The sequence below is a fragment of the Chenopodium album genome, chromosome 27 (genome assembly GCF_948465745.1).
Source record: "Chenopodium album chromosome 27, dcCheAlbu1.1, whole genome shotgun sequence".
In the NCBI taxonomy this organism is placed as follows: Eukaryota; Viridiplantae; Streptophyta; class Magnoliopsida; order Caryophyllales; family Amaranthaceae; genus Chenopodium; species Chenopodium album.
The window spans coordinates 23,369,713-23,381,440 of NC_137860.1; the positions used below are offsets into that span (position 1 = coordinate 23,369,713).

Sequence of the window (11,728 nt, forward strand, 5' to 3'; positions counted from 1 at the left end):
AAAAATTGGATACCCCACACGCCATGATGGAACATTTATCTTTGTTTTTGGAAGGTTGTTTTAATTGAGCTTCAATGTGCAAATACGTACACAAACGTTTTAGGTTGACTACATCGTTAACTTTTGATGAAATACGATCTGGTGCCAAATTGCCAATTTGTGAGCTCATATAGCAAATATTCTTTCACTCCTTTCGCTTGTAAATAATTTTCTACGATTTTATGGTTTAAGATAGTTGAAGTGTCTAGGCGAGCATTGATGCTTCAAGAATTCCATACCCATGTAAGGGTGTCGAATTGTCGATTGTCCGACATAAATACAAAAGACAACATTAAGAATCGAAGTAAAATAGCCTAAAATATTCATATATTGTTCAGTTGAAACAAATTGGTTGCTTCCTTCTTTTTCCCTTTCAATTCCTACATTACCTGTAAGAATGCAGTTTTTTTTGAACAATTAAAAAGTACAATCAATCAGCTTTTTTCACGAAAATAAAACCTCTTTCTCTATAAAATTTTCTTTCACTCATCTGTTGATTATTGTTGACTGATCAACCATCTGTACATTAAATTCCTAACATTTACCCTTTTTCACTTGCACACATTTAATGTTGTGCAGCTATTCATTATCTTCTTTCTATCTGATGCGTCTTCTATGTAGCAGGAGACTTTGTAATGTTACCCACCATTTTTAATGCAATACATGGCTGCTCCAATGGTACCTGATTAATGAATATCATAAAGTAAAACGGATTAATGAAATTGCGACAAAATTTGAAAATACTCGTACTCAACTGTTACTTTACCGAACACTCATACTTTAAATTTTTAACGTAACTTATAACAGTTAGTTGTACAGCTAACATCTACCACAACAACTAACCGTTACCCTCACATTCACAACTACTTTTGTCGAACAGGGCCAAATAAACCTGAGATGATAATACACTGGTTTTGTTCAGCTGTCAGCTGACTTTCTGTTTGGAGAAAACCTCTGCTAGTCAGCCAACAGTCTTTTTCCTGATTTCCACATCAGTTATTTCATGTAATAAATAATTGGGTCAGCTTGTTGTTATGTGTATAGAAATTTTTTTTATTTGAAGGCAAATGGGAACTACCTTACTACCCTACTCGTTTTTGTAAGGTGATTCGGATACGGGTATTTATTAATGTAAATCAAGATTCGCCAAAGTTTGGATGTTTTCGGAAACAGAATTTAGAAAAGCTTAAAAGCTAAAATTAGTATCCCACTATTCAATCAGTTTTGGTAATCTTGGCTGGAAATCACTTATTCCTTTTGATTTTAGTGATTTTTGGAAGTCCTTCCTATTTTTGGATTGGGGTAAGTGCGTAACTGATCACAATTGATCCAACCAATTGTAGACATGATCATGCTATTGATAATGACTAATGAGGGCTATCTATTTTACTAGTGGGATGCTAATATTGTCTTTGATTTTTTAAAAGGAAGACATTATTGGTAACAATTTTTTGGAATCAGGAAAATAGTACATTAAAATCAATTATATTTTAAAAAAAAATTCCATACAACACTATAAAATCAACAAAAACATAAGAAGATGACAAGGGTAAACCACTAGGAAAAAAGGGCTAAATGGATAAATTTTCATCAATATCTTTGTTAAGCAAATTATTAGTTTACTTAAAGCTCAGCTTATTTTCAATATTACGACCTATAAGTTGCATAATTATAAGACAATAAAACTCCATCCAACGTGTTTAACTGTTAGACAATTAGTCGCACTAGCTCATTACCGATTATGTTACTCATGAATTCATGATGGCTTCATGTAACATATCTAAAACAATTGATCAAATAGCTGGGAAGGGGTCCCATGACCATGAGATAAATAATGATGATGGTATGAGACTATTCATTAGCCATAATGATGATGTATGATGATAAGAATGATTTTCAAAAATAAAGTTGTAAAAGAGAAATGATTAATTAAGAAACTTACAAAGTGTCCAGCTCCAAGAATCCAATAGAAATGCAAATTCTTGTATGACCTGTAAAATCCTTTTGTTCCTGCTTCACTGTCACAGTATAGGGGTGTCCTACTCTCACTTAGGAAACTCTTTAGACCTTCCCACCTGAATTAATCACATTTTCATTAATTTTTTTTTAATATTTTTATTAAATATTAAATATTTTAATTATTTTTATTTACTTAATTAGGTGATTTATATAAAATAAATAAAAATCAATTGAGAAATTTATTTGCCAAAAATTAGTGAGTAATTGATGGCCTTACTTGAGCTTCTCCACCCATGCTTGAGTTCCTTTGGTTGCACATATGACATCAAGCTAAACATACAACATGAAAAAAACAATATAAGAAATAAATAAAAATAAATAAAAAAAAAATTTAATCATCATTCAATTATTTTGATGGTTTATGTAAGCAAAGAGTACGTGTTTTATCTTATTATAAATTAATAATAAATATAAAAGAGCATGGTTACAACTTACAATCATCCTAGTTCCCAAAATTATCAAGTAGAGATATGACATATGTCAAGGTAACTCTTCTTTGAAATTCTATTTTGGTTTACTTGTGAATTAAAGTTCATATTAAAATTGAATACGAGTTCAATCATAAAACCCTAGTCTGTAACTAATAAAGTTCATGACCACATTTCACACGATTCAAGTTATATATACTGTATTTTTTTTCAAGATCTTGGGGTAATTTTTAGAAGTATTCGAGATCTAATCAATGAAGGTCCCATGTACTGCCCTCAAGAATTTATTGATCGTGCATAAAATTACAAAAACATGTTGCTATCCAATAGAGAGGTTGTAGCTAGAATTACATGTAATCTGTAGTTGCAAATTAAGTAAGACAATTGAAACCTAATAAACTAAGACAATGTTATTGAAATTAATGCAATAGATATTTATCAAGTGGCACCGTATGGTTTATACGGCGTAAACGTAACGGCATGGCTAGGTAAGGTGGACACTATTTTAGAAGAATGGAATCAAGAATTCAGTTGACGTGGATGACATAATAAAGTATGGTGATATACTGATATTGAGCCAAAGTTGTTACTGAATTAATGGTCAACAAACGTAATCAACAAATTGAGGAAAAACAACATGATAATACAAAAACTTAGGGCCAATATGAAAGCATTTGTTTCAACAATCATTATATAAAGTTGAACCTTCAAATCCCCACCCGTTTGTACTTTGTATTGGACATATATAGCTCATATGCACTAAAAAAATATCATACGAATTGAACTCTCAATCTCAAAATTCGAAGTATTTTTACAGACTTTAAGATAAATGTCAATTAGGGCATGTTCTTTTCAGCTTAATTTCAGTTCAACTCAGTTCAGTTCAACTCAGTTCAGTTTAGTTCCTAATCTCTTTCTCTTTATAAACAATTAAGTTCAGCTCAGTTCAGTACAGCTCAGCAGAGCTCCGCTCAGTAAATGAGAACAAGACCTTAGTTTAGTTGGTTAAAGATTAAATTCTGTCTATATCACTAGCTAAGCCAATCAAACATAAAGATAAAGAGAACCCACCTTCATAGTACGGGGATCGAATTCCTAGCCTCAACGTTGAAAGTTTTTTTCCATTATGCCAACACTTAAATGGTTAATAAACCTAATGTTCATAGGTACTATACTTCATATTACTAGGTTTTTAATATATGTTTCATGATTATACTTTACATATTTTATCATTTGTACAGAGAAATTAACTCTTTGAGTTAAATCTCAAAATACGAAACATCTTAAAATAATTGGATTCATTAGTATACACTACTTACGATCAACTTGAAACAGAACTTGAAACATAGTTTGGGGTAGAAAAACTTACTTGTCCATTGTATATAGTGACATCGACTCCTTTAGAAAGCAACTCGTCAACCTGCATAACAAATACATTACATGAGTTTGCTACAAAAGACCTTGATTTCTAAAAAAGAGAGGAAAATTCTAACAATTGAATTTATCCGCCAATCAACAACAATTATTTATTTTGCTTATTTTTTTTAGTAAGTAATTTGTTTTCTGAGACCACACATTATTTTTGAAACCACGAGACCACACATTATTAAATATGCATCAATAATGACAATGAACTTCTAAGAAAAAAGTAGCTTCTTTGTACAATAATTCTAACAAAAATGAGGGTTTTTTTTTTTTTTTTTTTTTTTTTTTTTTTTTTTTTTTTTTTTTTTTCCTACACAATAGTAAGAATGAGACTTTTAAGATTAAAAATGTCTTTACATATATGTTTATATTCTCCTAATAATAATCAAATAATACGCCAAAAACTCGAGTACAAATTTGTTCATTGATCACTTGTGCATTTAACATTATTTGTTTATGTTAGAGAACCATAAACACAAGCCGACATTAGCTAATGACAACAATTTTATCTTCCCATCATAGACTTCTTTTTTGTTCTTTGTATTGCTAGTTTGCTACAATGTAATATATTATATTTCATCTAATTTATCTCTTAACGTATCACATTTCAATAATATGGCGGATTTTGCCAATCATATAGCTTTGAAAGCCACATGTAATCAATATAGAATCTTCTTTATTATATCATATATATGTAATAAGTACAAAATTAAAATAACTCGATTATGTTATTTAACGACAGATATTATTTTAAATGTATATCGTAAATATATCAATTATGGTTAGGAACTATAGGCCGATATTTCTAATGATTGTAGCATCTCTCTTAATTATTGATACATTCTTTTTTTATGAGGCTATTTTCCGTATCTTCCAAACTGCCAGACTGCCATGGTTTCTAATATAATAGTACACATTTATTTTTAGAACTAACTAATAGATCGAAGATGTGAATAACAACAAAGTACTTTGAATAAAAATGGACAAATTATTTACCTCAGCAATCCTAGGCTTCATGAAATCACTTTCAAGTGCATCAAAAACCAGACCACCTTGGCCTCCCCACCTAACAAATCATTTTATATCAAATATTAGTTATATACTTATATCATCATCATACAAATTATTCAAGATAAACTTTGTATTGTAACATAATGAGACACAAAGATTACAAAAGTGTATTATTAAAGGTGAAAGAAATCACGAAAGTGGATTAATTAAAGGTGAAAGAAACCCCAAAATTCATGTGAAATTGTGAATCACCCACTAAAATACGCGAATAAGAATTTTTAGAAATGTGAGTATGGATATGGGGTAGTGTTGCAATTTACAAACATTCTTTTTTTTTTTTTTCATCCTTCTTTTTAATAAAGAGAAAAAGGTAAGAAAAAGTTTATCTTACGCGACATTATCTGGAATAATTTTAAGCTTCTTTCTAATAGGACCATCCATTAAAGAACCAAGGCCACCTTCATTTCCAGCAGGAAAACTGCTTAAAGAAGAAAGATAGGTTGAGTATCTGCCAAACACTAGCTTTTTTGATAATCCCACATTTGTTGTCGTTGTTGTTGTAGTAGTAGTTGTTGTTGAAAGTGGGTCCAAACCAGAATCCAGTAAAAAGTTGTAAAAGTCCTGCAAACATTTGTACAAAATTACATAGGAAGACAACACACCCCTTTTTCTTACATACAATTTACCTAAGTAGTTATTGCCTCCCCCTTCCTAAGGGTTCGGGTTAACCTACTGGCTCGGTAGAACCTTCTCCTTAGTTAGGTTATATGTATCGGTGTTAGGTAGGTAAATTAGAATAACTATTACAGTATTATGTTAATAGACTTGAAACATAGATTAGCTTGTATTTTTAAATTACTAATAAATGGTGATAGAAAGCTCAATATTGGTGGACTATGGAATTTAAACGAATGATTAATCATATTGATTAGCTACCACTTACCACACTATTACTACGAGAGCTAATAGCACCTTCTAGTGTTGACCATGTATCCGTGGCATTCTCATACTGTCCCTTGCTTAATTGCTGCTTAATTTGCTCTGATAAACTGATACATTAGTACAAAATATCAATTAGAATGAAATCGTATTTTGTCTTTGTTAAGACTCTTCAATAACTTAAATGTGTTAATAATATTACCATAGATTAAGATAAATGCAAAAATTAGGTATGTCTTTCTCAACCTTAGTAAATTAATAACAATACTTTTATAAAGATAGACCCCTTTACCTATTAGCATGTTGAAATCCTTCATCATCAAGCCTTGAAACATCTTTAAGAAGAGGCCCCCACGATGACTACAAATAGACACACAATAATACTTAGAAATCAAAGGGCAAAATAAAGGACAAAGGAAATATGTCTAATAGAAAGTCAAATTTGAATTTTCTCTTTCATTTTCCACATAATAAAACCCAAAGGAAGTATCTTTGTCTGATAGAATGTTAAATTTGAATCTTCTCTTTAATTTTCCACATATTCCCTCTTGCACACGATCAAACATTCATATACTCTTTTATGAAAAAAAAGTTTATCATATTTTAAATCCGAGTTAAAATTAATAATCAATTATGACACATACATGCATATATAAGGTCTTGTTTAGTTCACCTTATTTTTACTTATTTCAGAAAAAATAAGTTAAGATCAAATCATATCAGAAAAAATAAGTTCAGATCAGATCATTGTTTTATGTGCAGTTTTTTATCGCTAAATATCTTTAATTTCGTAATTTAAAAAATTCTGAAAATCACATATTAATAAAATACACATTATTACAAATCTAACAAGACCCCACTTGATATGTTTTTTCCGTATAAATTATCGTATATTTAAAGTCAAAGTTTGGTCAAATTTGACATTCAGATCAGATCAGACCAAACCAGACTAGACCAAATAAGTTCAGATAAGCAAATATAAGGCAAACTAAACAGGGTCTAAGGACTTAATATATATAGACGCTAAATGTATATATGTTGAATGAAATTCGCTTTATACATTTTTTTTTTTGTTTTTTTTGTTTTTGTTTTTGACAAATTATACATTCTTTTCATAAGGGACATAATAAATCTATAGGAAATGGATTAGATTAAGGTAACTTACCGCAAAATCTTCAGGAGAAATCCAACTATCTCCAAGGGCAATACCTAACATATAATAGAAAAATAACATCAATATTCAACCACTAATACAATAACATATATAGAACAATAAATTTTCTCAAAAAAAAAAAAAAAAAAAAAAAAAAAAAAGAAGAACAAAAAATAAGCATTAAAAGGTTATGCACAATATTTCAAAAAAAAAAAAAAAAAAGGTTATGCACAATTTTAAGCTTCTTTGAACCTCTAATGGTTGTTGTTAAAACTGTAAAAATATAATCATTTAAAGATTATGCACAAATACCCTTTGTACGACGAATTTTTTTCTTCTCTTATTCACTTTATTTATTTATTTTTTTATTTTTTTTTTTAATTTTTTTTTTTGTTGGAAAACATTATCCACATTAATTTGAATAGCTTAACTATACTCTTTTAATTATGTTCCAAATAATCCTAGGATCGATTCTCATCACTCACTCTTGTAGCTCTCTTAACACCAAAAAAAATTATCTAAAATTATGTAACCACTCAAACTATTAGATAAACAGAATAAAAACCAAATAATGTGTAATACTTTATAAACTTTCTTTTTACAAGTCAAAAACTATGATTTGATTCATTGATTCCTCTTCTTCACTTTATTAACGGTCTGATCAACTTCACCTACCATAATTTTTCTCTTTTTTTTTTGGTTGGAGTTAAAGAATTATTTCCCTGATAAATAGTTAGACAAGTAAAAATTTAAGAAAAAATTACTTATCTTCACGATATGTTGCTGACCAGTTCACCTACTGTTAAACTGGAATTGGTGATTAATATCATAGCATGAATCATACGAAGTGTAATTGGTTAAAATTTGTTTTACTTGTCTAATAATCTAATACTTAACATGTACCGACTATGAAATACATATGAAAGATAAACCAGCAACAAATGTTATTTTGTGCATGTTATAATAATTCACGATGTACATATACCGTGCAATGTGCATAACCTTAAACGAAAAATTTTATTTTTGGGTATAACATCAATCATTAGGGAATAGACATATTATTGATTTTTTTATCAAATTAGAATGTTACAAGGAAAAAAAAATAATGTGCATTTTACAATTATTGTGTACAGTTTTTAACAGCTATATACATCACAAAAGGTTATTTAAATTGTAAAATCTATAATCAAGAAACAAAAAAAATAATAGTATTTAAAAATAAAAAATAAAAATAAATAAAAAGAAAAAGAAAAAAAAAGAGGTACCTCCAAGCTTGAGGTTCAATTGGGCAGAAATAATGGCTTTATGTGCAGCTAATCCAAGAGTAACCGCAAATTTACCACCATAAGATTCAGCAACAATATACAAAGGACTTTTTTGTAACTTGACATTCTTGTTAAATATCTCTTTTAACAAGCTTGTTAGATCTTCTCCTGCTTCTTCATCACTTTTCACCACTAATTTCTTGTCTTCTACATAACTAAATCCTGTTCCCACTGGATTATCCTGTTATGTACTCGTAACGTTACGTGTATAATTGATAAATTGTATGTTAAGGTCGATAAGGTTTAATTTACTTACGACAAAGAGAAGGTCTGCTTTCTTCAACCATGTCGAATTTCGAGTTTTTAAATTTGTGTCTAATGGTCCGACCTCTTCGAAATTGCCAATTCCTGTTCCTGAAGCTCCCTGCATTATTTCAAATTCTACCAATGAGTGTCAACTAGTATTTTTTGTTATATGTTAGGTTATCGAGATCTAACAGGTTCAGATGTACACAACCTTATTGTAAACTGGAAACGAGAATTACTTACCGGACCGCCTTGTAGCCATAGAATTATTGGCCAGGGCTTATTTGGATCATCAACTCTAAATGGACTTTTATACAACCACCAAAACATATGTGCTTCTGCAAAACAAATAAAATTAATTAACAACCAAATTAATTCCTCTCAAAACAACCAAATTAATCAAATATGATATTAATGTAGCAAATATTGAGAAGAAAAAAAAAAACTTACTTGGTCTAACTTCAACATAACCCCATTCTTCTAACCCATTACCACCATTTCTTTTTGGTTTTCTAGCAAAATTTCCATGAAAAAGAAGAAACAGAGTTGCAAAAAACAGAGCATTTTGGTATAAAACAGAGCTTTTTGCCATAATATTTAAATTATTCTCTAAAAAAAGGGTTTACAGTTGAATAAAAACTGGTGGATTATTGGGTATATATAGAATTGAGAACCCTAAAAGCTTTGATTGTCAGTGTGTACAGTCTAGCATAAAGATATAATTTGAAAAAGTGAAGAGGATTTGATTAAGATTGCACTAAATAATGGAGATTTGTGGTGTTAATAATTATAGTGGTAATAGTAATTAAAAGATTGAGGTAGTGTGGTACGATTGTTTTTCCATAAATGGGTTTTGTGGGGTTTGAGTGTTGGGAAGTTTGGGTGATATTAGCGTGTGAGAATGCAGTCTGTCAATATTTATATTTAAGTAACGTGTGGGAAAGGCCCGGGTCGGGTAGGCCGCCATCAAAAGGGTATTTTAGTAATTTCATGCATACTATATTTAAATTTGTATAATATGTCTTATTTAATTTTAAGCTTCAATATATCACTCACAAATTAAGATGACACTCTCGAATTTCTATTTTAGGGTAAAACACTCAATAATCATATTCATATGTGATTTTGGTGGAATTATTAATTAACAACGTATGAATATGTTGGATTAAAGAGAGAAAAACCATACTTTTTGATTGTTAATCAGTTCACTCCACAAGAAGGTTGTGGCTTACAACGTTTGCCCACGAGTGGGTTGTGGATTAGGTTTTTAATATCTTCTTTATAAGAAAATCAGCCTACTCCACAAGCGGGTTGTGGCCAACAACGATTGACCACAAGTGGGTTGTGAAGTGGTCTTTTTGATGTCTACATTCATTCATCTTTTGGCATTCTTCTTTCATATCTTGGATTCCCTTGTAACCTCCCATTAAAGTGGTTGTTTATGGTGATTTAATCAACTTCTTTATGATTCAATCATCCCTTTGATGTCTAGATTCATCCTCTTGAAGCTCCATCCTTGCCTATAAGATTAGCTTAGTTATTCTTCATTAAAAAATATACATCATACAAAAATTAGCTAAACACTTACTCTATATTGGGTATAAGTTACTTGGCTCCAACCTTCCACCCAAAAGTGCCTTTGTGTGGAAGTGGTGTGTTAACCTTAGGGAACGTGCCGGCGAATACAATTGTGCACCTCGGTTGCGCCGGAATTTCGTTTTCAAGTCAGTGATTTGCATCATGACACACCGTACTCTTCCATGGTCATAAGATCATCTTTTCGATCTTATTGTTTACTTATTATTATAGCCTATGAAAATACCCTTAATTTACAACAATTTGAAAACGAAATTTATATATTTTCATTGGCTACATATTGGGTATTAGTCGAAAGATTGGATGATGTCAAGAAAAACAATTCTTTGGAAAAAATGTTGTTCACGTTTTTATGGGAGCAGTCCCGAAAATGGACCCCGATCGAAGTTCATTCGTTGTCGGATTTGGCTCAAATTTTGGGAGCTTGTTCGGGACTTATGAGGCTTTATTTTCAACGGTTGGATCGTTGATAGGTCACATTTGAGAGTTATGGCTTCAAAGTTGAGCTGCAAGTTTTTGGAGAGGATATTTGGGCATATTACGGAGAATACTCATTTTCGACACTTAAATTAATTCAAGGGAGGTGTTTTCTAAACTAACTTTATTTTGATTATGCTTAGCATGTGATTTTAATTCTAATAATCATCTTGGCAAATATATGAGTTGTGATTTTTGGCATTATAATATTAGATAATTATTTTGTCTATAATGTAGTATTTGTTACATGATTATTAGTTTATAGGCTAATGTATAATCCATGTTATATATGTGTGATATTACATGGTATGATTGATTATTTCTATGTCTTTGTTCTATGCTTGCGGTTTGAACTTAGTATTTAGAAATATGATTTTATTTACCGATTTGTTGGTTTGTGAACATATAGATTATTTTGTTCATTGAGAAAGTATATATATATATTAGGGCTATTGTTTTAGATTAATTTTTATTAGCAATTTGGTAAGTACCTAATATTTACATGTCTATTTTAATAGATAGTTTATGGTTGTTTAAACTTGTTATATTGTAAGTTTTATAAGTTTTACATGAATTTTGTGATTATGTGGAGCATGATATCAAAGGTTATTATTTTGCAAATACGTTGATATGTATATAGCATGTTTGTGTAAACTTTATTCATGCGCATAATGCTTATTTTGCATACTTCTTTTCAAGAACTTGTGTTAATCATATTAATTTATTAATTAAGTATGAGAATTTTTGAATGAGAATTATGTGATTATTTTGTGAAGAGTCATATGTGTATTTTTCTCCTCCAAGAATATCATTATGATTGGTGACTCTTAATTGTACCATAGTTCTTGTTGGGAATGCATGACTACTACTATTAATTTTTAATTCTCTTGAATTTCTTTTGGTGGCTTTTTGATATTTTAGTGAGTTGACTAAGTTTTGTTAACCTTGTGATGAATTTTTAGAAGTATGATAATGTTTGAATTATTATTTAGTTCAATGGTTAGATTATTATACTTCTTTGTTTATCCACCTTAAGAGAGTTTTCAAGAGTTATTAATTCTTATTACGTG

At 29.9% G+C, this 11,728-nt stretch overlaps 1 protein-coding gene across 1 annotated transcript; it reads right to left on the minus strand.

The window, feature by feature from the left end:
- Nucleotides 1-317: 317 nt before the first annotated feature.
- Nucleotides 318-9,461, minus strand: LOC145619199 (serine carboxypeptidase-like 51). Its single transcript, XM_081673840.1, has 13 exons — nucleotides 9,036-9,461; nucleotides 8,829-8,923; nucleotides 8,596-8,703; nucleotides 8,280-8,520; nucleotides 7,027-7,070; nucleotides 6,154-6,221; nucleotides 5,866-5,971; nucleotides 5,314-5,543; nucleotides 4,908-4,977; nucleotides 3,856-3,906; nucleotides 2,276-2,328; nucleotides 1,982-2,114; nucleotides 318-721 (listed from the first exon to the last, which is right to left on the minus strand). Exons 1-13 carry the CDS (start codon nucleotides 9,175-9,177, stop codon nucleotides 653-655), a joined length of 1,410 nt encoding a protein of 469 aa, XP_081529966.1. The 5' UTR covers nucleotides 9,178-9,461; the 3' UTR covers nucleotides 318-652.
- Nucleotides 9,462-11,728: the final 2,267 nt, after the last annotated feature.